The following is a 26,166-nucleotide window of genomic DNA, read 5'->3' as shown; positions in this document are numbered from 1 at the left end:
TCACCCCTTTTTGTGCTAAAAAAATAACCCAAAAAAAGCCAAAAAACAAAAAAAAAACCCCAAAACTGGGGTAAAAAAACCCCAATTAGGGGTAAAAAAAACCCAAAACTGAGGTAAAAACCCCAAATTTGAGGGAAAAAAACCCCAAATTATGGGTTAAAATCCCAGATCTGAGGTAAAAACCCCAAAAATAGGGGTCAAAATCCCAAACCTGAGGTAAAAACCTCAAAACTGAGGGAAAACTCCCAAAATTATGGGTTGAAATCCCAAATTTAAGGTCAAATCCACCCAAATTTGAGGTAAAAATCCCCAAAAATAGGAGTCAAAATCCCTAAACCTGAGATAAAATCCCCAAAATTGAGGTAAAAACCACAAGTTTGAGGTAAAACCTCCACAAAATCTGGGTTAAAATCCCCAAATCTGAGAGAAAAGTCCAAAACTGAGGTAAAATCCCCCCAAATCTGAGGTAAAAACCCCCCAAAATAGAGGTAAAAACCCTAAACCTGAGGTAAAAGCCCCCAAAATTGAGGTAAAACCTCCCCAAAACTGAGGTAAAAACCTCAAATCTGAAATAAAACCCCCAAATTTGAGATAAAAAAACCCAAATCTGAAGTAAAACCTCCACAAAATCTAGGTTAAAATCCCAAATCTGAGAGAAAAGCCCCAAAATTCAGATAAAAACCCCAAATCTGAGGTAAAAAACCCAAAACTGAGGTAAAAGACCCCCAAAACTGAGGTAAAAAACCCCCAAAACTGAGGTAAAAAAAACTGAGGTAAAAAACCCCCAAAATTGAGGTAAAAACCTTCCCAAAACTGAGGTAAAAACCCCCGAATCTGAGATAAAACCCCTAAAACTGAGGTAAAAAACCCCCAAAACTGAGGTAAAAAACCCCCAAATCTGAGGTAAAAAACCTTCCCAAAACTGAGGTAAAAACCACGAATCTGAGGTAAAATCCTCCTAAATTTGAGGTAAAAGCCCCAAAATTGAATTAAAAGCTTCCCAAAACCAAGGTAAAAACCTTAAATCTGAGATAAAAAAAACAAAATAGGAATCAATATCCCAAATCTGAGGTAAAAACCCCAGAAGTGAGGTAAAATCCCCCCAAATTTGAGATAAAAACCCCCCAAAATAGGGGGTCAAAATCCCAAATCTGAGGGAAAAATTCCAAATTGAGGTAAAATCCCCCCAAATTTGAGGTAAAACCTCCACAAAATAGGAGTAAAAACTCTAAACCTGAGATAAAATCCCCCCAAATTGAGCTAAAACCTCCCTAAAACCGAAGTAAAACCCTCAAATCTGAAGTAAAACCCCCAAAACTGAGATAAAAGCCCCCCAAAATAGGGGTCAAAATTACAAATCTGAGGGAAAAATCCCCAAATCTGAGGTAAAAAACCCTCAAAACTGAGATAAAAACCTTCCCAAAACTGAGGTAAAAGCCCCAAAATTGAGGTAAAAACCCCCAAATTTGAGGTAAAAACCCCAAAACTGAGGTAAAAACTCAAAAAATAGGGGTCAAAATCCTCAAATCTGAGATAAAAACCCCAAAACTGAGGTAAAATCCCCCCAAATTTGAGGTAAAAACCACCCAAAAATAGGGGTCAAAATGCAAAATCTGAGGTAAAATCCCCCAAAATTCAGGTAAAACCTCCCTAAAACTGAGGTAAAGACCTCAAATCTGAAGTAAAAAACCCAAAACTGAGGTAAAAGAAACCCAAATCTGAGGTAAAAAACCCCCAAAATCTGAGGTAAAACCCCCAAAACTGAGGTAAAAACCCCTCAAATCTGAGGTAAAAAACCCCCAAAACTGAGGTAAAAAAAACTGAGGTAAAAAACCCCCAAAACTGAAGTAAAAACCTTCCCAAAACTGAGATAAAATCCTCAAATCTGAGGTAAAAAACCCCCAAAACTGAGATAAAAAACCCAAAATTGAGGTAAAAACCTTCCCAAAACTGAGATAAACCCCTCAAATCTGAGGTAAAAACCTCCCCAAATCTGAGGTAAAAACCCCCGAAATCTGAGGTAAAAATCTGAGGTAAAAAACCCAAAAAACTGAGGTAAAAAAACCTGAGGTAAAAAACTCCCAAAATTGAGGTAAAAACCTTCCCAAAACTGAGATAAAACCCCAAAATCTGAGGTAAAAAAAAACCTAAAAACGTCCCTAACCCCCCCCTCAAATTTTCCTGACAGTTCCCCTCAAAACCCGGGTTAAAACTCCCCAAAAAACCCTTTTTTTAAAAAAAAACCTCGCCGTTTTATCCCCGATTTCCCCCTTTAATTCTTACCCTTAAAATCCTCCTATTTTTACCCCTGAATTGCAGGTTTGTTTTTTTTTCCTTTCCTTTTTCACCCCCGAACGGCCCCAAAACCACCCCAAAGATTCCCCCGAACCCCTCCCCCCTTCCGCGCCCGCGAAAAAAAACCCAAAAAACCCCAAAAACCCCGAAAAAAGCCCCAAAAAAACCTTCACTTTGATGAGCATCTCGCGGAGGATCCCTGAGGGTGGGCTCGGAGGGCGGGAAAGAAACCGGAAGCGGAAGTGGCTTCCTTCTCCCCCTCCCACTTCCGGTATAAACACAAAATGGCGGCCGCCATTTGTAGTTCGCGGCGGCACTTCCGGGTTCCCGGGGCGTCGATCAAAAATCGCCCCAAAAATCACCCAGATTGGGGGTTTTTTCGCCCAAAAATCGCTCGGTGACGTCACGGGGGACGTCACCGCTCCGAAAAACCCCCTATTAATCCAAACCACCCCTAAAAATCAGGGGGTTTTAATTGAGATTGAGGAAGGGGGTGGAGTTCCCTGGAGGGAGGCCACGCCCACTTTGGGGGAGGGGCTTACCAAGAGGGGAGAAGAGGAGTGGGCGGAGCTTGCGGCGGCGGGGGCGGGGCTTCATCCTGAAAGGGGCGTGGTCAGCAAAACAATTATTTACTGATTAAATAATCATTAATAATTAATTATTATTTTTGTTTGATTTATATTTCTTAAAATTAGTTTTACTTATATTTATTATTTTACTTATATTTCTTATTTATAGATAATTGCATTTGCATTCTTAGTAATTAATAACCATTAGTTATTAATTAATTATTTTTATTTCATTCATATTTATTAGAATGAGTTTTATTTCCATTCATTACTTTAATTATATTTATTTTTATGCATTATTTTATTTACAATTATTATAATAATTACTAAAAATTAGCAAATAATGATTACTTAATAATTAATTATTGACAATCAATTATTATTTCTACTTTACTAATATTTGTTAGGAGTGATTTTATTTCCATTTCTTATTTATATTTATATACTTATATTTATATATAACTTTATTGATCTTGATTATAGCTAATTATTAACTGTTAATAATTAATAACTAACAAACAACTGCTAATTTATTATTATTTTTTATTATTATTTTTTATTTTATTCATGTTTATTACAATTGATTTTACTTACATTTATTATTTTATTTACATTTATTATTTTTCTATAATTTTATTTAAATTCATTACAACTAGTTAATAACTATAATTACTTATAAACAATTTTCAATTAATTATTATTTTTATTTCATTTATATTTACAAGAATGGATTTTACTTACATTTCTTATTTTGTCTATATTTCCTATTTATACAAAACCTTATTGATATCTACTACAACTAATAGTTAATAATCAATAACTACTTACTAATTATTAATAATTAGCTATTACTTCTGTTTTACTTATTAGAATGAATTTCATTTTTTTTCTTATTTTATCTGTACTTATTATTTACATATAATGTCATTTATATTTATCGTTATTTCACTATAATTAATTATAATTTTATTATAATTAGCTAATAAATAATTATTAATTAATAATTAATTAATAATAATTAACCAAGCCTCTCACCTTTTGGGCGTGCTCCTGGCAACCGGCAGCGGGCGTGGCACTCCCCCTGCAAAATGGGCGTGGCTTAGAATGGGCGTGTCCCCCAGACCTCATTTACATCCCCAAACCCCGCCCACTTCCGGGTTAAGCCCCGCCTACCGCGGTGGGCGTGGCCGACGTCGGCCAAATAGCGGCGCAGGGCGGGGAGGGCGCGGGGGCGGAGCCAGGAGGGGGCGTGGCCCCAGGCCAGGCGCTCCAGCTGCCATAAAAGGAGAAAAAGGGGCGGGGCTTGTCAAAAAGGGGCGGGGTTTGTGAAAAAGGGGCGGGGCTTGTGGAGAAAGGGGCGGGGTTTGTGGGGAAGGGGTGGGTTAGGAGAAAGGGAGGGGCTTGTGGGAAGGCAGGGTTTGTGGAGAAAGGAGGGCTTGTGGGAAAGGGCGGGTTTGTGGGGAAAGGGGCGGGGTTTAGGAGAAAGGGGTGGGGCTTGTGGAGAAAGGGGCGGGGCTTGTGATAAAGGCGGGGTTTATGGGGAAAGGGGTGGGTTTATGGAGAAAGGGGCGGGTTTAGGGAAAGGGCGGGTTTGTGGAGAAAGGTGGGCTTTAGGGAAGGGGCGGGTTTGTGGAGAAAGGTGTGGTTTATGGAAAAGGGGTGGGGCTTGTGGAGAAAGGGGTGGGTTTGTGAAGAAAGGGGCGGGGTTTGTCAAAAAGGGGGTTTAGGAAAAGGGGCGGGGTTTGTGAAGAAAGGGGCGGGGTTTGTGGAGAAGGGTGGGGTTTGTGGAAAAGGGCGGGGTTTAGGAGAAAGGGGCGGGTTTGTAAAGGGGCTGGGTTTAGGAAAAGGAGGATTTGGGAAAAGGCGGTTTGTGGAGAAAGGCGGGCTTAAGAGAAAGGGGCGGGTTTTGGAGAAATGGGCGGGTTTGTGGAGAAAGGCGGGCTTGTGGAAAAGGGGCGGTCTAGGGGAAACAGGGGCTTGTGGGGAATGGCGGGCTTAGGAGAAAGGGGTGGGGTTTAGGGGAAAGGGCGGGTTTGGGGGAAAAGGGGTGGGGTTGTAAAAGGGGTGGGGTTTGTGGAGAAAGGTGGGTTCAGGAGAAAGGCGGGTTTGTGGGGAAAGGGCGGGGTTTGTGGGAAAGGGGCGGGTTTGTGAGAAAGGCGCGGGTTTGTGAGAAAGGGCGGGTTTGGGGAAAGGGTGGGGTTTGGGGAGAAAGGGGTGGGCTTAGAAGAAAGGGGCGGGCTTATGGAGAAAGGGCTGGGTTTAGGGAAAGGGGCGGGGTTTGAAAGGGGCGGGGTTTGTGGAAAAGGGGCTGGGTTTGTGGAGAAAGGGCGGGGTTTGTGGAGAAAGGGGTGGGGTTTAGGGAAAGGGGCGGGTTTAGGAGAAAGGGCGGGGTTTGTGGAGAAAGGGGCGGGTCTGTGGAGAAAGGGGCGGGTTTGTGGAGAAAGGGGCTCAGGGGGAATGATGGCTTGTGGAGAAAGGTGGGTTTGTGGAAAAGGGTGGGGTTTAAGAGAAAGGGCGGGTTTAGAAAAGGGGCGGGGCTTGTGGGGAAAGGGCGGGGTTTAAGAGAAAGGGGTGGGGTTTGTGAGAAAGGGGCGGGGTTTGTGGAGAAAGGGCAGGGTTTGGGGAGAAAGGCGGGGCTTGTGGAGAAAGGGGCGGGGTTTGTGGAGAAAGGGCGGGTTTGGAAAAGGCGGGGTTTAAGAGAAAAGGGGTGGGGTTTAGAAAAGGGTGGGGTTTGTCAAAAGGTGGGGTTTAGAAAAGGGTGGGGTTTGTGGAAAAGGGGCGGGCTTGGGGAGAAAGGGGCGGGTTTGGGGAGAAAGGGCGGGTTTGTGGAGAAAGGGGCGGGGTTTGTGGAGAAAGGGGCGGGGTTTGTGAAGAAAGGGGCGGGGTTTGTGGAGAAAGGGGCGGGTTTGTGGAGAAAGGGGCGGGTTTGTGAAGAAAGGGGTGGGCTTGTGAAGAAAGGGGCGGGCTTTAGGAGAAGGGGTGGGGTTTGGAGGAAGGGGTGGGGTTTGTGAGAAAGGGCGGGGTTTGTGGAAAACCCTCAAATCCCTCTCAAATGAACCCCAAAATGACCCAAAATCCGTCGTTTATGCCCCAAAAAAGACCCCAAAATTTCCTCAAGCGCCCCAAATTCCCCGCAAATCCCCCCAAAATCCCCCCCAAAAAACCCCCATTTTTTCCACTAAAATGACCTAAAATCCCCCTTTTTGACCCAAAAAGACCCCAAAATTTCCCAAACCCCCAGAATTTCCCAAACCCCAAATTCCCCAAAATCCTGAAATCCCCAAAATCCCCCCAAACCCCCCAAAATCCCCCAAATCGCCCCCAAAACCCCTTATTTCCACTAAAATGACCCAAAATCCCCTTTTTGCCCCAAAAAGACCCAAAACCCCCAAATTTTTCCCAAAATCCCTCAAATCCCCCAAACCCCCAAAATCCCCAAAATCCCCCAAACCCCCCAAAATCCCCAAAATCCCCCCAAAATCCCCCAAAATCCCCAAAATCCCCCAAACTCCCCAAATCCCCCCAAAATACCCCATTTCTCCGCTAAAATGCCCCAAAATCCCCTTTTGCCCCAAAAAGACCCCAAAACCCCCAAAATTCTCCCAAACCCCCAAACCCCCTCAAATCTCCCAAAATACCCCCAAAATCCCCCTCAATGCCCCCAAAATCCCCCAAAATCCCCCCAAAATCCCCCCAAACCCCTCATTTTCTCCACTAAATGACCCAAAATCCCTTTTTCCCAAAATGACCCCAAAACCCCAAAATTTCCCCAAATCCCCCAAAATCCCCCAAACCCCTCCAAACCCCCCAAAATCCCCCCAAATCCCCCCAAACCCCCTAAACCCCCTCAAAACCCCATTTTCTCCACTAAATGACCCAAAATCCCCGTTTTTGACCCAAAAGACCCCAAAACCCCCAAATCTTCCCCAAACCCCCAAAATCCCCCCAAAATTCCCAAATCCCCAAATCCCCCAAACCCCCAAAATCCCCAAAAATCCCCCAAATCCCCTCAAATCCCCCCAATCCCCAAACCACCCCCATTTTCTCCACTAAAATGACCGAAAATCCCCCATTTTTCCCCCAAAGACCCCAAAACCCCAAATTTTTCCCCAAACCCCCAAAATTCCTCCAAAATTTCCCAAAATTCTCCCAAAATCCCCAAAATCCCCCCAAACCCCCCAAAATCCCCCAAAAGTTACCTAAAGCCCCCAAAATCCCCCCAAACACCCCCCAAAACCCCCATTTTCCCCACCCAAATGATCCAAAATCCCCTTTTCCCCCAAAAATTCCCCAAACCCCCCAAATTTTCCCCAAAATTTCCCAAAATCCCCCAAACTCCCCCAAATCCTCCCAAAACCCCCCTCAAATCTCCCTCAATCTCCCCTCAAATGAACCCCAAAATGACCCAAAATCCCCCATTTTTGACCCCAAATCCCCCATTTTTGACCCCAAAATCCCCATTTTTTCCCCCAAAATTTCCCAAACTCCCCAAAATTCCCCAAAATCCCCAAATCCCCCAACCCCCCAAAATCCCCAAAATCCTCCCAAAACCCCCAAAATCCCTCGAAACCCCCCAATTTTTTCCACTAAAATGCCCCAAAATCCCCCTTTTTTGCCCCAAAAAAGACCCCAAAACCCCCCAAATTTTTCTCCAAACCCTCCCAAAATCCCCCAAATTTTTCCCCCAAACCCCCAAAATCCCCCCAAACCTCCCTAAACCTCCCCAAAAACCCCATTTTCTCCACTAAAATGACCCAAAATCCCCTCAAAACCCCCCAAATCCCCATTTTTCCCCCAAAAGACCCCAAAACCCCCAAATTTTCCCCAAAATTCCCAAAATTTCCCCGAACACCCCAAAATCCCCCAAGTCCCCCAAAATCCCTCCAAACCCCACCAAAAACCCCATTTTCTCCACCAAAATGACCCAAAATCCCCTTTTTCCCCAAAAGACCCCAAAACCCCCCAAATTTTTCCCAAAATTTCCCTAAACCCCCAAAATTCCCAAAATCCCCAAATCCCCAAAATCCCCCAAATCCCCCCAACCCCCCAAAATACCCTCAAAAACCCCATTTTCTCCACTAAAATGCCCCAAAATCCCCCTTTTTTGCCCCAAAAAAGACCCCAAAACCCCCCAAATTTTTCCCAAACCCCACCAAAACCCCCAAAATCCCCCAAATCCCCCCAAACCCCCCCTAAAATCCCCAAAATCCCCCCCAACCCCCAAAATCCCCCAAAACCCCCTTGTTTTTTCCACTAAAATGACCCAAAATCCCCTTTTGCCCCAAAAGACCCCAAAACTCCCCAAAATTTCCCCCAAAACCCCCAAAATCCCCAAATCCCCAAATCCCCTCAAAATCCCCCAAAATCCCCCCAAAATGCCCCAACCCCCCAAAAACCACCCATTTTCTCCACTAAAATGCCCCAAAATCCCCCTTTTTCCCCAAAAGACCCCAAACCCCCAAATTTTTCCCCAAATTTCCCAAAATTCCCTAAACCACCCCAAAATCCCCCTCAAACCCCCCAAAATCCCCCAAATCCCCCAACCCCCAAAACCCCTCCAAAACCCCCATTTTCTCCACAAATATACCCCAAATCCTCCATTTTTCCCCAAAAAGACCCCAAAACCCCCAAATTTTCCCCAAAATTTCCCAAAATTCTCTCAAATCCCCCAAAATCCCCCAAATCTCCCAAAATCCCCCCTAAACCTCCCCAAAATCCCCCCATTGTCTCCACTAAATGACCCAAAATCCCCTTTTTGCCCCAAAATCCCCATTTTTGACCCAAAAGACCCCAAATCCCCAAAACTCCCAACCTCCTCCAAAATCCCCAAAAATTCCCAAATCCCCCAAATCCCCTTAACTTCCCCCAAAATCCCCCAAAATCCCCCCCAAACCCCCTCAAACCTCTCCCCCAAAAACCCCATTTTCTCCACTAAAATGACCTAAAATCCCCTTTTTGCCCCCAAATCCCCATTTTTCCCAAAAAGACCCCAAAACTCCCCAAAATTTCCCCAAAACCCCCAAAATTTTCCCAAATCCCCAAAATCCCCAAATCCCCAAAATCCCCAAATCCCCCAAACGTACCAAAATCCCCCAAAATCCCCCAAACCACCCCAAAAACCCCATTTTCTCCACTAAATGACCCAAAATCCCTTTTTGCCCCAAAAAGACCCCAAAACCCCCAAAATTTCCCCAAATTTCCCAAAATCCTCAAACCCCCAAAATCCCCTCAAAATCCTCCCAAATCCCCCAAATCCCCAAAATCCCCCAAAATCCCCCAAACCCTCTAAACCTCCCCAAAACCCCCCATTTTCTCCACTAAAATGACCCAAAATCCCCATTTTGCCCCAAAATCCCCTTTTTTCCCCCAAAATTTCCCAAAACCCCCAAAATTTCCCCAAAATTTCCCCAAACCCCCCAAACTCCTCCAAATCCCTCAAAACCCCCTCAAATCTCCCTCAATCTCCCCTCAAATGAACCCCAAAATGACCCAAAATCCCCGTTTTTGCCCCAAAATTCCCCTTTTTTTCCCCTAAAAGACCCCAAAACCCCCCAAATTTTTCCCAAACCCCCCAAAATCTCCAAATCCCCCCAAAATTCCCCAAATTCCCCACCTGGCCGAGGTCGGGGGGGGGCAGGGCGCTCTCCACCCTCAGCACGAACTCGAAGAAAAGCGACTCCAGCGAGCCCAGGAACGGCTCCCCATAGCCCTGGGGGGGTACTGGTTATACTGGTTTATACTGGGAGGCACTGGGAGGGGATTGGGGGGCACTGGGAAGGGGTTGGAACAAACTGGGATAAACTGGGAGGGACTGGGAGGGACTGGGAGGGGATTGGGGGGCACTGGGAGGGACTGGGAGGAGATTTGGGGTCACTGGTTTGGACTGGGAGGGCACTGGGAGGGGACTGGGAGGGATTGGGGGTCACTGGGAGGGAGTTTGGGGATTACTGGTTTATACTGGGAGAGGATTTGGGGTCACTGGGAGGGAACTGGGAGGGACTGGGAGGGTGTTTGGGGGTTACTGGTTTATACTGGGAGGAGACTGGGAGGGAGTTTGGGGGTTACTGGTTTAGACTGGGAGGGGAGTGGGGGGCACTGGGAGGGACTGGGAGGGAGTTTGGGGGTTACTGGTTTATACTGGGAGGGGATTGGGGGTCACTGGGAGGGACTGGGAGGGATTGGGGGCACTGGGAGGGAGTTTGGAGGTTACTGGTTTATACTGGGAGGGCACTGGGAGCTCCAGCGAGCCCAGGAACGGCTCCCCATAGCCCTGGGGGGTTACTGGTTATACTGGGACATACTGGGAGGGACTGGGAGGGGACTGGGGGACTGGGAGGGGTTGGAACAAACTGGTTTGGACTGGGAGTCACTGGGAGGGAGTTAAAGGGGTTTAAGGGGGATTTGGGGGCACTGGGAGGGAACTGGTTTGGGGTTTGGAGTTACTGGTTTATACTGGGAGTTACTGGTTTGGGGTCTGGGGTCACTGGGAGGTACTGGGAGGGGATTGGGGGTCACTGGTTTGGACTGGGAGGGCACTGGGAGGGCACTGGGAGGGACTGGGAGGGGATTGGGGGCACTGGGAGGGACTGGGAGGGATTGGGATAAACTGGGAGGGACTGGGAGGAGTTTGGGGGTTACTGGTTTATACTGGGAGGATTTGGGGTCACTGGGAGGGACTGGGAGAGGGATTGGGGGCACTGGGAGGAGGTTTGGGGGTTACTGGGTTATACTGGGAGGGCACTGGGAGCTCCAGCGAGCCCAGGAACGGCTCCCCATAGCCCTGGGGGGGTACTGGTTATACTGGTTTATACTGGGAGGGCACTGGGAGGGGATTGGGGGCACTGGGAGGGGGTTGGGGACATTGGAACAAACTGGGAGGGACTGGTTTGGACTGGGAGGGAGTTAAAGGGGTTTGAGGGGGATTTGGGGGCACTGGGTTTGGACTGGGAGGGGATTTGGGGGCACTGGGAGGGACTGGGAGGGACTGGGAGGCACTGGGAGGAACTGGGGGCTACTGGGAGGGACTGGGAGGGGATTGGGATAAACTGGGAGGGACTGGGAGGGGATTGGAACAAACTGGTTTGGACTGGGAGGGAGTTAAAGGGGGTTTAGGGGGGATTTGGGGTAACTGGGAGGGACTGGGAGGGATTGGGGGCACTGGGAGAGGGACTGGGAGGGACTGGGAGGGAGTTTGGGGGTTACTGGTTTATACTGGAAGGGATTGGGTTGAACTGGGAGAGACTGGGAGGGGATTGGGGGTCACTGGGAGGGGGTTTGGGGGTTACTGGGTTATACTGGGAGGGCACTGGGAGCTCCAGCGAGCCCAGGAACGGCTCCCCATAGCCCTGGGGGGGTACTGGTTATACTGGGACAAACTGGGAGGGACTGGGAGGGCACTGGGAGGGGATTGGAACAAACTGGGAGGGACTGGGAGGGAGTTAAAGGGGGTTTAAGGGGGATTTTGGGGGCACTGGGAGGGACTGGGAGGGAGTTTGGGGGTTACTGGTTTATACTGGGAGTTACTGGTTTGGGGTCTGGGGGTCACTGGGAGGGGATTGGGGGTCACTGGTTTGGACTGGGAGGGCACTGGGAGGGACTGGGAGGGATTGGGATAAACTGGGAGGGACTGGGAGGGGATTGGGGGTCACTGGGAGGGAGTTTGGGGGTTACTGGTTTATATTGGGAGGGGATTGGGGGTTACTGGTTTATACTGGGAGGGGATTGGGGGTCACTGGGAGGGACTGGGAGGGATTGGGAGGCACTGGGAGGGTGTTTGGGGGTTACTGGTTTATACTGGGAGGGCACTGGGAGCTCCAGCGAGCCCAGGAACGGCTCCCCATAGCCCTGGGGGTTACTGGTTATACTGGTTTATACTGGGAGGGACTGGGAGGGGATTGGGGGGCACTGGGGGGCACTGGGAGGGACTGGGAGGGGGTTGGAACAAACTGGGATAAACTGGGAGGGACTGGGAGGGGATTGGGACAAACTGGTTTGGACTGGTTTGGACTGGGAGGGGGTTAAAGGGGGTTTAGGGGGGATTTGGGGGCACTGGGAGGGACTGGGAGGGACTGGGAAGGTTTTGGGCAGTTACTGGTTTATACTGGGAGGGACTGGGAGGGCATTGGAATGAACTGGGAAGGACTGGGAGGGGGTCTGGGGATTACTGGGTTATACTGGGAGGGACTGGAAAGGGATTGGGAGGGACTGGGAAAGTGGTTTATATTGGTTTCTATTACTCTCTACTGGTCCCTACTGGTTTATACTGGTGCAATACTGGTTTATACTGGTCCATACTGGGAGATCCCAACAACAGGTCATTACTGGCCCATACTGGTCCCTACTGGTCCATACTGGTTTGTACTGGTTTCTACTGATTTCTACTGGTCCCTGCTGATCCCTACTGGTTTTTACTGGTCCCTACTGGTTTATACTGGTCCATACTGGGAGATCCCAAGGGGAGATCCCCACTGGCCCATACTGGTCCCTACTGGTCCATACTGGTCTATACTGGTTTGTACTGGTTCATACTGGTTTCTACTGGTTTCTACTGCTCCCTACTGGCCCATACTGGTCTATACTGGTCCATACTGGGAGATCCCAAGGGGAGGTCCCCACTGGCCCATACTGGTCCCTACTGGTCCCTACTGGTCCATACTGGTCCCTACTGGTTTATACTGGCTTATACTGGTTTCTATCACTCCCTACTGGTCCATACTGGTTTATACTGGTCCATACTGGGAGATCCCAAGGGGAGGTCCCCACTGGCCCATACTGGTCCCTACTGGTCCCTACTGGTCCCTACTGGTTTATACTGGCTTATACTGGTTTCTATCACTCTCTACTGGCCCATACTGGTTTATACTGGTCCATACTGGGAGATCCCAAGGGGAGATCCCCACTGGCCCATACTGGTCCCTACTGGTCCATACTAGTCCATATTGGTCCATACTGGTTTGTACTGGTTTATACTGGTTTCTATCACTCTCTACTGGCCCATACTGGTTCCTACTGGTCCATACTGGGAGATCCCAAGGGGAGGTCCCCACTGGCCCATACTGGTCCCTACTGGTCCCTACTGGTCCCTACTGGTTTATACTGGCTTATACTGGTTTCTATCACTCCCTACTGGTCCATACTGGTTTATACTGGTCCATACTGGGAGATCCCAAGGGGAGGTCCCCACTGGCCCATACTGGTCCCAACTGTTCCATATTGGTCTATACTGGTTTGTACTGGTCCCTACTGGTCCCTACTGGTTTCTATCACTCCCTACTGGTCCCTACTGGTTTATACTGGTCCATACTGGGAGATCCCAAGGGGAGGTTCCTACTGGCCCATACTGATCCATAATGGTTTATACTAGTTTATACTGGTTTATACTGGTTTCTATCACTCTCTACTAGTCCATACTGGTCTATACTGGTCCATACTGGTTTCTACTGGTCCGTACTGGTCCATACTGGTCTATACTGGTTTATACTGGGAGATCCCAAGGGAAGGTCCCCATTAGCCCATACTGGTCCCTACTGGTCCATACTGGTCCCTACTGGTTTATACTGGTTTCTATTGATTTCTACTGATCCATACTGGTCCCTACTGGTTCATACTGGTCCATACTGGTCCGTACTGGTCTCACCTGCAGCTCCCGGCCGTGGCCCCGCCCCTTTCCCAGCATTCCCAGCACCTGATCCCGGAAGTTCTGCTCGGCCTGGGCCAGCAGGGGGCGCTCTCGGGGGCTCTGAGGGGTCATTAACATAAAAGGGGGCGTGGCCTCATCAGACCACGCCCCTTTTGGTTGTTAATGCAAAAAGGGGCGGGGCTAAAGCAAAGGCCACGCCCCCCTCCCCTCCCATTCATTCCCCATAGGGGCTCCCAGTGCTCCCAGTAAGGCCCAGTGACCCCTCCCAGTGCTCCCAGTGACCCTCCCAGTGCTCCCAGTAACTCCCAGTGACCCCTCCCAGTGAGGCTCAGTGACCCCTGCCAGTGCTCCCAGTAAGGGACAAAAGGCCTCCCAGTGCTCCCAGTAGTAGACTCTCAGTGCCCAGAACCAGTGACCTCCCAATGCTCCCAGTAACTCCCAGTGACCCCTCCCAGTGCTCCCAGTATGGTCCAAAGGGGTTCCCAGTGCTCCCAGTAATTCCCAGTGACCCCTCCCAGTGCTCCCAGTAACTCCCAGTGACCCCTCCCAGTGCTCCCAGTAGAACCCAGTAACACCTCCAGTGCCCTCCCAGTGCTCCCAGTGACCCCCAGTGCTCCCAGTGACCCCAGTCCAGCCTCAGTGCTCCCAGTAACCCCTCAGTGACTCCCAGTGACCCCTCCCAGTGCTCCAGTAATCCCAGTGACCCCTCCCAGTGCTCCCAGTATGTCCCAGTGACCCCTCCCAGTGTTCCCAGTAACTCCCAGTGCTCCCAGTGACCCCTCCCAGTGCTCCCAGTAACTCCCAGTGCTCCCAGTAACTCCCGGTGACCCCTCCCAGTGGTCCCAGTGACAAAGTCCCTCCCAGTATCACCCAGTAACCCTCCCAGTGCTCCCAGTAACCCCCAGTGCCTCAGTACCCTCCCAGTGCCTCCCAGTGACCCTCCCAGTGTTCCCAGTAACCCAGTAACCCCTCCCAGTGCCTCCCAGTATTTCCCAGTGACCCTCCCAGTGCTCCCAGTAGCCCAGCACCCTCCCAGTGCCTCCCAGTAAGTCCCGTGACCTCCCAGTGCTCCCAGTGACTCCCAGTGCCTCCAGTGACCCTCCCAGTGCTCCCAGTAAGCATCCAGTGATCCTCCCAGTGCTCCCAGTGTCCCAGTAACCTCCCAGTGCTCCCAGTATGGTCCAAGTTCCCAGTGCTCCCAGTGACCCTCCCAGTGCTCCCAGTAACCTCCCAGTGCTCCCCAGTGACCCTCCCAGTGCTCCCAGTAAGCTCAGTGACCCTCCCAGTGCTCCCAGTAACTCCCAGTAAGCCCAGTGACCCCTCCCAGTGCTCCCAGTAACTCCCAGTGACCCCTCCCACTGCTCCCAGTGACCCCTCCCAGTGCTCCCAGTAACTCCCAGTGCTCCCCAGTCCCCTCCCAGTGCCTCCCAATATAAACCAGTAACCCCCAAACCACCTCCCAGTCCCTCCCAGTTTATCCCAAACCCCTCCCAGTCCCTCCCAGTTTATCCCAGTGCCTCCCAGTCCCTCCCAGTCCCTCCCAGTGCCCCTCTCACGCTGTGGGCGTGTCCCTGCTCAGGCCCCGCCCCCTCCCCCTCGGGGAAGAGCCAATCGAGGGCGTCCAGGAGGGGCGGGGCCGGGAGGCCCTCGAACATTCCGGAAATGACCTGGAAAAACAGAGGGGGAGGAGGGAAAAAGGGGCGTGGTTTGGGTGGGGAGGGGCTAAAGGAGGGGCTTAAAGGAAGGAGGGGCTTAGGAAGGGAGGGGTTTAAGGGAGGGTTTAAGGAAGGAAGGGCTTTAAAAGGGGAGGGCTAAAGGAAGGGGAGGGGTTTAAAGGGGGAGGGGCTAAGGAAGGAGGGCTTAAGGAAGGAGGGGTTTGAAAGGAGGGAGGCAAGGAAGGAGGCTTAAGGAAGGGAGGGGCTTAAGGAAGGAGGGGTTAGGAAGGAGGGGTTTGAAAGGAGGAGGGCTTAAGGAAGGATGGGCTTAAGAAAGGGAGGGGCTTAAGGGAAGGAGGGCTTCAGGAAGGGAGGGGCTTAAGGAAGGAGGTAAGGGAGGGGCTTAAAGGAAGGAGGGGTTTAAGGGGCTAAAGGAAGGAGGGGCTTAAGGAAGGGGAGGGCTTAAGAAAGGGGAGGGGCTTGAGAAAGGGAGGGGCTTAAGGAAGGGAGGGGTTTAAAAGGAGGAGGGGCTTGAGGAAGGAGGCTTAAGGGAGGAGGGGCTTAAGGAAGGGGAGGGGTTTAAGGAAGGGAGGTTTGAAAGGGGGAGGGGCTTTAGGTGGTAGGGGCTTGGAATGTAGGGGTAGGAGTGGCTTGAAAGGTGGGAGGGCTTGTGGAGGTGAAGGCTGAGTGGGCGTGGCTTGTGGAAGGGGAGGGGCTTAAGACGGATGGGCGGGGCTTAAGGACAGGGGAGACGCTTTGAAGGAGATGGTAGGACCAAGGAGGGGTTTAAGGAAGGGGAGGGACTTAAAGAGGAGGAGGGGCTTCAAGGAAGGGGAGGGGCTTAAGGAAGTGGGAAGGGCTTAAGGAAGGGTGGGGTTTGAAAAGGAGGAGGGGCCTAAGAGGAAGAGACGGGCTTAAGGGAGTGGAGGGGTCTAATGGGAAAGGGGAGTGGCTTAAGGAAAGGGAGGGGCTTAAGAAGGAGGGGAGGGGCTTGAGGTGAAGGGGAGGGGCTTAAGCGGAAGTGGGAGGGGCTTAAAGGAAGGCAGGGGCTTAAGAGAAGTGGGACGGGTCTAAAGGGGACAAAGGGAGGGGTTTTGGGGTTAGGGGTGGGGCTTTGTGGTGGTGGGCGTGGCTTGTGGGTGATTAAGGGTAAGTGGGCGTGGCTGATGTGAAGTGGGCGTGGTCTGTGGTAAAGTGGGCGTGGCCTAAGAGTCCACAGACCCCATTTTTGGGCCCAGTGGGCGGGACCAAGGAGAGGTTTTAGAGGGTGGGGCTGGGTGGGCGTGGCCTGGGTGAAGTGGGCGTGGCTTATCGACACATGGGCGTGGCCTGTGCACATGTGGGCGTGGCCTAAGACTCCATAGACCCCATTTTGGGCACAGTGGGCGGGACCAAGGAGGGGTTTTAGAGGGGTGGGGCTGGGTGGGCGTGGCCTGGGTGAAGTGGGCGTGGCTTATGGTAAGCTGGGCGTGGCCTGTAGTAAAGTGGGCGTGGCCTAAGACTCCACAGACCCCCCTTTAGGCGCCATTTGGGGACCCCAAAATTGGGACCAAAGGGGGTGAATTTAGAGGGGTGGGGCTGGGTGGGCGTGGCCTGAGGTGAAGTGGGTGGCTTATCGATTTGGGCGTGGCCTATCCACATGTGGGCGTGGCCTAAGACTCCACTAGACCCCTTAGGTGCCATTTGGGACCCAGATGGGCGGGACCAAGGGGGGGTTTTAGAGGGGTGGGGCTGGGTGGGCGTGGCCTGGGGTGAAGTGGGCGTGGCTTCTGTGACTGAAGTGGGCGTGGCCTATCCACAGGTGGGCGTGGCCTAAGACTCCACAGACCCCATTTTGGGCTCAGTGGGCGGGACCAAGGGAGGGGTTTTAGAGGGGTGGGGCTGGGTGGGCGTGGCCTGGGGTGAAGTGGGCGTGGCCTGGGGTGACGTGGGCGTGGCCTGGGGTATCGTGGCCTGTGGTGAAGTGGGCGTGGCCTAAGAGTCCATAGACCCCTTTAGGTGCCATTTGGGGACCCCGAAATCGGGACCAAAGGGGGTGAATTTAGAGGGGTGGGCGTGGCCTGGGGTGAAGTGGGCGTGGCCTGATATAAAGTGGGCGTGGTTTGTGGTAAAGTGGGCGTGGCCTAAGACTCCATAGACCCCTTTTTGGGCACAGTGGGCGGGACCAAGGGAGGGGTTTTAAAGGGGTGGGGCTGGGTGGGCGTGGCCTGGGGTGAAGTGGGCGTGGCCTGGGGTGAAGTGGGCGTGGCTTAAGACACCCTAGACCCCATTTTGGGTGCAGTGGGCGGGGACCAAAGGAGGGTTTTAAAGGGGTGGGGCTGGGTGGGCGTGGTCTGTGTTGAAGTGGGCGTGGCCTGAGATAAAGTGGGCGTGGTCTGTGGTAAAGTGGGCGTGGCCTAAAACTCCATAGACCCCATTTTGGGCACAGTGGGTGGGACCAAGGGAGGGGTTTTAAAGGGGGGGGGCTGGGTGGGCGTGGCCTGGGGTGAAATGGGCGTGGCCTGGGATGAAGTGGGCGTGGTTTGCTGATTGTGGGCGTGTCCACTGACCGCAGCCCTCAGTCCCAGGCTCAGGCGGTGCCGGTGTCGGGGGTGCAGGGCCCGGGGGGCCCCTCGGCCAATCAGATCCAGCAGGGCCAGGAGGCGGGGCCAGCGCCTCAAGCTCCGCCCCCTCAGCGCAAGCCACGCCCCCGCCAGGGCCAAGCGAAGCCCCAGGGAGGGGCTGGGGGGGGGAGGGGGAGGTGTCAGTGAGCTCCCAGTAGAGCCCAGTATGGCCCAGTGAGCTCCCAGTGCCTCCCAGTATGACCCAGTGGTCTCCCAGTGACCTCCCAGTATGGCCCAGTGATCTCCCAGTATGGTCCAGTGCCATCCCAGTACAGCCCAGTGATCTCCCAGTATAGCCCAGTATAGCCCAGTGCCTTCCCAGTACAGCCCAGTGATCTCCCAGTGCCTCCCAGTATAACCCAGTGCTCTCCCAGTATGGTCCTGTACAGCCCAGTATGGGCCAGTGATCTCCCAGTATAGCCCAGTACAGCCAAGTGACCTCCCAGTATAGCCCAGTACAGCCCAGCGACCTCCCAGTGCATCCCAGTACAGCCCAGTGCCATCCTAGTATGGTCCAGTGACCTCCCAGTACAGCCCAGTGACCTCCCAGTACATTCCAGTACAGCCCAGTGACCTCCCAGTATAGCCCAGTGATCTCCCAGTGCATCCCAGTACAGCCCAGTGCCATCCTAGTACAGCCCAGTGACTTCCCAGTATAACCCAGTGTCCTCCCAGTGCATCCCAATACAGCCCAGTACAGCCCAGTGACCTCCCAGTATAGCCCAGTATGGCCCAGTGCTCTCCTAGTATGGCCCAGTGACAGCCCAGTATAGCCCAGTGCTCTCCCAGTAAATCCCAGTGCATCCCAGTATGGCCCAGTGATCTCCCAGTATGGCCCAGTGCCCTCCCAGTATGGCCCAGTGATCTCTCAGTACGGCCCAGTGATCTCCCAGTATGGCCCAGTGACCTCCCAGTGCATCCCAGTATAGCCCAGTGCTCTCCCAGTACATCCCAGTATGACCCAGTGATCTCCCAGTATGGCCCAGTGATCTCTCAGTACGGCCCAGTGATCTCCCAGTACAGCCCAGTGTCTTCCCAGTGCATCCCAGTATGGCCCAGTGACCTCCCAGTGCATCCCAGTATAGCCCAGTGATCTCCCAGTACGGCCCAGTGACCCCCCAATATGGGCCAGTGACCTCCTAGTATGGGCCAGTGACCTCCCAGTATGGCCCAGTGCCATCCCAGTATGGGCCAGTGATCTCCCAGTGCCTCCCAGTACAGCCCAGTGACCTCCCAGTGCATCCCAGTACAGCCCAGTACCACCCAGCGATCTCCCAGTATGGCCCAGTACAGCCCAGTGATTTCCCAATATGGCCCAGTACAGCCCAGTGCGATCCCAGTGTGACCCACTGATCTCCCAGTATGGGCCAGTACAGCCCAGTAACCCCCCAGTGCCCTCACAGTGCCATCCCAGTATGACCCAGTGACCTCCCAGTGCAGCCCAGTATGGCCCAGTGCCTCCCAGTACAGCCCACTGATCTCCCAGTGCCTCCCAGTGCATCCCAGTACAGCCCAGTGTCATCCCAGTATGACCCAGTGCCCTCCCAGTGCATCCCAGTACAGCCCAGTGACCTCCCAGCACAGCCCAGTATGATCCAGTGATCTCCCAGTGCATCCCAGTACAGTCCAGTGCTCCCCCAGTTCATCCCAGTATGGTCCAGTACAGCCCTGTAACCCCCCAGTGCCCTCCCAGTTCATCCCAGTCCCTCTCAGTGCCCCCCCAGTGCCTCCCAATTCATCCCAGTTCATCCCAGTTCCCCCCCAGTGCCTCCCAGTAACCCCCCAGTCTCTCCCAGTGCCCTCCCAGTCCCTCCCAGTCATTCCCAGTCCCTCCCAGTGCCCCCCCAGTACATCCCAGTCCCTCCCAATAACACCCCAGTCCCTCCCAGTTTATTCCAACCCCCTCCCAGCGCCTCCCAGTTCATCCCAGTAACCCCCAATCCCCTCCCAGTCCCCTCCCAGTGCCCTCCCAGTGCCTCCCAGTACCCCCCAGTCCCTCCCAGTGCCCCCAGTCCCTCCCAGTCCCTCCCAGTCCCTCCCAGTGCCTCCCAGTAACCCCCAGTCCCTCCCAGTGCCCCCAATCCCCTCCCAGTCCCTCCCAGTGCCTCCCAGTGCCTCCCAGTACCCCCCAGTCCCTCCCAGTGCCTCCCAGTGCCCCCCAGTCCCCTCCCAGTGTATTCCAGTCCCCTCCCAGTCCATCCCAGTCCCTCCCAGTCCCCTCCCAGTGGCCCCAGTCCCTCCCAGTGCCCTCCCAGTGTCTCCCAGTGCCCCCAGTCCTCCCAGTGCCCCCAATCCCCTCCCAGTCCCCCCAGTCCCTCCCAGTGCCTCCCAGTGCCCCCCCAGTCCCTCCCAGTTCCCCCAGTCCCCTCCCAGTCCCCCAGTCCATCCCAGTCCCCTCCCAGTTGCCCCCAGTGCCCTCCCAGTCCCTCCCAGTCCATCCCAGTCCCCTCCCAGTTCCCCAGTGCCCTCCCAGTCCCCTCCCAGTCCATCCCAGTTCCCCCAATCCTCTCCCAGTCCCTCCCAGTCCCCCGCCGCCCTCCCCCTCACCTGACGTCACTCTCTCCCATCCCCGCCCCTTTTTCCCCGTCTGTGACGTCACTTCCGCCCCGGTCCCGGTTCCCGCCGGGCTCCTCTCCCCAAAATCGGTCCCGCCGTTCGCGCCGGGAAGTGACGTCATCAACGCGCGACGCGCCCCCACAAACCACGCCCCTTCGTGTGGTTAAGCCACGCCCATTTAATGACGTCATGCATCGAAGGGTTAATGAAAGGAGGGGAGGAAAAGGAGGGGTGATGACGTCACCGGGGCGGGGAAAAACCGGGATAAAGCCGGGAAAAATCGGGATAAAAGCGGGAAAATTGGGATAAAAACTGAAAAATCGGGATAATAAACCCAGAAAATCGGGATAAATCCTAAAAAATTGGGATAAAAACCGAAAAATCGAGATAATAAACCCAAAAAATAGGGATAATAAACCCAAAAATGAGGATAAATCCTAAAAAATCGGGATAAATCCCAAAATATCAGAATAAATCCCCCAAAAATTGGGATATATCACAAAAAAATTGGGATAAATCCCCAAAAAATGGGGATAAATCCTAAAAAACTGGGATAAATCCCAAAAAAATCGGGATAAATCCCCCCAAAAATCGGGATAAATCCCCAAAAATGGGGATAAATCCTAAAAAATCGAGATAAGGGACCCTAAAATATCGGGATAAATCCTACCAAAAATGGGGATAAATCCTAAAAAAAATTGAGATAATAAACCCAGAAAATCGGGATAAATCCTAAAAAATGGGGATAAATACTGAAAAACTGGATAAGAGACCCTAAAATATCAGGATAAATCCTAAAAAAATCGGGATAAACCTCAAAAAATCGGGATAAATCCCCAAAATTAACCCAAAAGACCCAAAATTAACCCCAAAATACCCAAAATTAACCCATAAAATCGGGATAAATCCTAAAAAATCGGGATAAACCACAAAAAACTGGGATAAGAGACACTAAAAAATCGGGATAAATCCTAAAAAATTGGGATAATAAAGCCAAAAAATTGGGGATATTAAACCCAAAAAATAGGGGATAATAAGGCTAAAAAATAGGGATAATAAACCCAAAAAATAGGGATAATAAACCCAAAAAATAGGGATAATAAACCCAAAAATAGGATAATAACTAAAATGAGATAATAAATCCCAAAAAATAGGGATAATAAACCCAAAAAATAGGATATAAGGCCAAAAATAGGATAATAAACCCAAAAAATAGGGATAATAAACTCAAAAAAGGATAATAAACCCAAAAATAGGGATAATAAATCCAAAAATAGTATAGGCCAAAAATAGGAATAATATGGGAAAAAAAATAGGGATAATAAACCCCAAAAATAGGGATAATAAGCCTAAAAATAGGGATAATAAATCCAGAAAATGGGGATAATAAACCTAAAAAAATAGGGATAATAAAGACAAAAAATAGGGATAATAAACCCAAAAAATGGGGATAATAAGGCCAAAAAATTGGGATAATAAATACAAAAAATAGGGATAATAAAACAAAAAATCGGGATAATAAACCCAAAAAATCGGGATAATAACCCAAAAAATCGGGATAAATCCCAAAAAATCGGGATAAATCCTAAAAATTGGGATAAATCCCAAAAATCGGGATAAATCCTAAAAAATTGGGATAAGATACTCTAAAATATCGGGATAAATCCCCCCAAAAATAGGGATAAATCCCAAAAAAAGGGATAACTCCTAAAAAATCGGGATAAATCCCAAAAAATCGGGATAATAACCCAAAAATCGGGATAAATACCCAAAAATAGGGATAATAAACCCAAAAAATCAGGATAATAAACCCAGAAAATTGAGATATTAAACCCAAAAAATAGGGATAATAAATCCAAAAAATAGGGATAATAAGAGAAAAAAATAGGGATAATAAACCGAAAAAATAGGGATAATAAACTTAAAAAATGGGGATAATAAACTTAAAAAATAGGGATAATAAACACAAAAAATGGGGATAATAAACCCAAAAAATAGGGATAATAAGCCCAAAAAATCGGGATAATAAACCCCAAAAAATAGGGATAATAAAACAAAAAATTGGGATAATAAGGCCAAAAAATCGGGATAATAAGGCCAAAAAAATAGGGATAATAAACATACAAAAAAAAGGGATAATAAACCCAAAAAATAGGGATAATAAACCCAAAAAATAGGGATATTAAGGCCAAAAAATAGGAATAATAAACTTAAAAAATGGGGATAATAAACTTAAAAAATAGGGATAATAAGGCCAAAAAATAGGGATAATAAACCCAAAAAATAGGGATAATAAGGCAAAAAAAATAGGGATAATAAACCCAAAAAATTGGGATAATAAATACAAAAAATAGGGATAATAAAACCCAAAAAATAGGGATAATAAGCTTAAAAAATGGGGATAAAAACCCTAAAAAATAGGGATAATAAACCCAAAAAATCGGGATTATAAATCCAAAAAATTGGGATAATAAACCCCAAAATAGGGATAATAAGGCCAAAAAATAGGGATAATAAACCCAAAAAATGGGGATAATAAACCCAAAAAATAGGGATAATAAACCCAAAAATTAGGGATAATAAACCCAAAAAATGGGGATAATAAGGCCAAAAAATGGGGATAATAAAGACAAAAATAGGGATAATAAACATAAAAAATAGGGATAATAAGGCAAAAAAAAAGGGATAATAAACCCAAAAAATTGGGATAATAAATACAAAAAATAGGGATAATAAACCTAAAAAATAGGGATAATAAACCCAAAAAGTAGGGATAATAAACTTAAAATAAAATAAATAATAATAAATATATAAATATAATAAATAAATAAATATAATAATAAATATAATAATAAATATGTATAAATAAATATATAAATAAATACATGTAAATATATAAATATATAAATAATTAAATAAATATAATAATAAATAAATAAAATAAAAAAAACCTAAAAAATGGGGATAATAAACCCAAAAAATGGGGATAACTTCCCAGTTCCATCCCAGTCCCTCCCAGTTCCATCCCAGTCCCTCCCAGTCCCTCCCAGTGCCCCCCAATCCCCTCCCAGTCCCTCCCAGTTGGAGCCGAACCCGAGGCCCCGCCCCTTCTAGGAGGCCACGCCCCCTTCAATGACGTCACACTGCGGAGTTTCCAATTTATACTTTATTGGTGTGACGTCATGGCGCAATGACGTCACGGGGGCGGGACTGGGAGAGGGCGGGGCCGCTCCCAGTGCTCCCAGTACGGGACAAACTGGTTCCAGTGTTCACAGTGAAGCCTTCCCAGTGCTCCCAGTACGGTGGAAACTCCTCCCAGTGCCATCCCAGTGCCCTCCCAGTCCATCCCAGTGCCCTCCCAGTCCATCCCAGTGCCCTCCCAGTTCAGACCAGTCCATACCAGTTCACCCCAGTGCACCCCCAGTTCATCCCAGTGTCCTCCCAGTTCATCCCAGTGCCCTCCCAGTTCAAACCAGTGCCCTCCCAGTCCATTCCAGTGCCCTCCCAGTTCAGACCAGTCCATACCAGTTCACCCCAGTGCACCCCCAGTTCATCCCAGTGCTCTCCCAGTTCATCCCAGTGCCCTCCCACTTCATCCCAGTGCACCCCCGGTTCACCCCAGTGCCTTCCCAGTTCCTCCCAGTCCCTCCCAGTGCCATCCAAATTCCTCCCAGTCCCTCCCAGTTCATCCCAATGCCCTCCCAGTTCATCCCAGTGCTCTCCCAGTTCATCCCAGTGCCGTCCCAGTACATCCCAGTGCACCCCCAGTCCATCCCAGTGCCCTCCCAGTGCCATCCAAATTCCTCCCAGTCCCTCCCAGTTCATCCCAATGCCCTCCCAGTACCCCCCAGTCCCCTCCCAGTGCCCTCCCAGTTCACCCCAGTGCCCTCCCACTGCCTTCCCAGTTTATCCCAGTGCACCCCCGGTTCACCCCAGTGCCCTCCCAGTCCCTCCCAGTCCCTCCCAGTGCCATCCAGATTCCTCCCAGTCCTCCCAGTGCCTCCCAGTCCCTCCCAGTGCCCCCAATCCCCTCCCAGTCCCTCCCAGTGCCATCCAAGTTCCTCCCAGTGTCCCCCAGTCCATCCCAGTGCCCCCAGCCTCCCATTGCCTCCCAGTGCCCTCCCAGTCCTCCCAGTCCTCCCAGTGCCTCAGTCCGCTCCCAGCCTCCGTCCCCCAGATCCAGCCTCCCAGCCCCTCCCAGTCTCCCAGCCTCCCAGTCCTCCCAGTGCCTCCCAGTCCATCCCAGTCCATCCTCCCAGTCCCTCCCAGTCCCCTCAGCCCCTCCCAGTTCACCCCCAGTGCTCCCCGTCCTCCTCCCTGCCTCCTCCCGTCCCCATCCTGGCCCGGGGCCTCAGGACCCCTGGGTCACTGCCGACCCTCCCAGTGCTCCCAGTGCTCCCAGTTGGGGCGGGGGCGGCGTCGAACTGGAGGGTCCCGTGGAGGGGCCCCAGCCCGGAGCTCTCCAGAGTGGCCACCAGGAGGCGCCGTCCGGCCCGGAGCGGCCTCACCGATTGGCTGAGCCGGAGCGTCTGCCCCGCCCCCACCAGCCTGGGGGGCGGAGCCACGGCCTCAGCCCAGTATGGACCAGTAGGGACCAGTATGGACCAGTATGGGTCAAATCCCTCCCAGTGCCTCCCAGTCCATCCCAGTGACTCCCAGTGAGTCCCAGTGACTCCCAGTCCATGCCAGTGCCTCCCAGTTCATCCCAGTGACCCCAGTCCATCCCAGTCCATCCCAGTGACTCCCAGTCCTCCCAGTCCATCCCAGTCCATCCCAGTGCCCGTCACCGATTGGCTGAGCCGGAGCGTCTGCCCCGCCCCCACCGGCCTGGGGGGCGGAGCCACGGCCTCAGACCAGTATGGACCAGTAGGGACCAGTATGAGTGAAACCCCTCCCAGTCCATCCCAGTGCCCGTCACCGATTGGCTGAGCCGGAGCGTCTGCCCCGCCCCCACCGGCCTGGGGGGCGGAGCCACCACCTCAGCCCAGTATGGACCAGTAGGGACCAGTATGGGTCAAATCCCTCCCAGTCCATCCCAGTGCCCGTCACCGATTGGCTGAGCCGGAGCGTCTGCCCCGCCCCCACCGGCCTGGGGGGCGGAGCCACCAACTCAGCCCAGTATGGACCAGTAGGGACCAGTATGGACCAGTAGGGACCAGTATGGATGGACCAGTATGAACCAGTATGGACCAGTATGGGTCAAATCCCTCCCAGTTCCTCCCAATCCATCCCAGTCCATCCCAGTGACTCCCAGTAACTCCCAGTGACTCCCAGTTCATCCCAGTGACTTCCAGTGCATCCCAGTGACTCCCAGTCTATTCCAGTCCATCCCAGTCCATCCCAGTCCATCCCAGTGCGCCCAGTGCCTCCCAGTTCATCCCAGTCCATCCCAGTGACTCCCAGTATATCCCAGTGACTCCCAGTGACTCCCAGTGACTCCCAGTGCCTCATGCCAGTGACTCCCAGTCCATCCCAGTGACTCCCAGTTCATCCCAGTTCATCCCAGTGCCCGTCACCGATTGGCTGAGCCGGAGCGTCTGCCCCGCCCCCACCGGCCTGGGGGGCGGAGCCACGGCTCAGCCCAGTATGGACCAGTATGGACCAGTATGGACCAGTAGGGACCAGTATGCTTAAAACTCCTCCCAGTCCATCCCAGTGATTCCCAGTGACTCCCAGTGATCCCAGTCCATCCCAGTGACTCCCAGTCCATCCCAGTCCATCCCAGTGCCTTCCAGTCCACCCCAGTGCCCCCAGTAACTCCCAGTCCATCCCAGTGACTCCCAGTCCATCCCAGTGCCTCCCAGTGACTCCCAGTGAGTCCCAGTCCATCCCAATGACTCCCAGTCCAC

At 51.4% G+C, this 26,166-nt stretch overlaps 1 protein-coding gene across 1 annotated transcript; it reads right to left on the bottom strand.

The window, feature by feature from the left end:
• Positions 1-2,819: 2,819 nt before the first annotated feature.
• TINF2 (TERF1 interacting nuclear factor 2) lies at positions 2,820-20,508 on the bottom strand (the record flags this gene model as incomplete). Its single annotated transcript, XM_050337438.1, has 8 exons — positions 20,309-20,508; positions 17,708-17,879; positions 15,060-15,170; positions 13,501-13,602; positions 9,478-9,573; positions 4,038-4,137; positions 3,900-3,945; positions 2,820-2,893 (listed from the first exon to the last, which is right to left on the bottom strand). Coding segments are annotated over exons 1-8 (901 nt in total), but the record flags the coding sequence as incomplete, so codon positions are not given.
• Positions 20,509-26,166: the final 5,658 nt, after the last annotated feature.

The sequence above is a fragment of the Myiozetetes cayanensis genome, unplaced genomic scaffold (genome assembly GCF_022539395.1).
Source record: "Myiozetetes cayanensis isolate MyiCay16 unplaced genomic scaffold, myiCay2020 scf651, whole genome shotgun sequence".
Taxonomy (NCBI): domain Eukaryota; kingdom Metazoa; phylum Chordata; class Aves; order Passeriformes; family Tyrannidae; genus Myiozetetes; species Myiozetetes cayanensis.
Note: the sequence above shows the minus strand (reverse complement) of the source record. Positions and strands in the feature narration are given on the sequence as shown.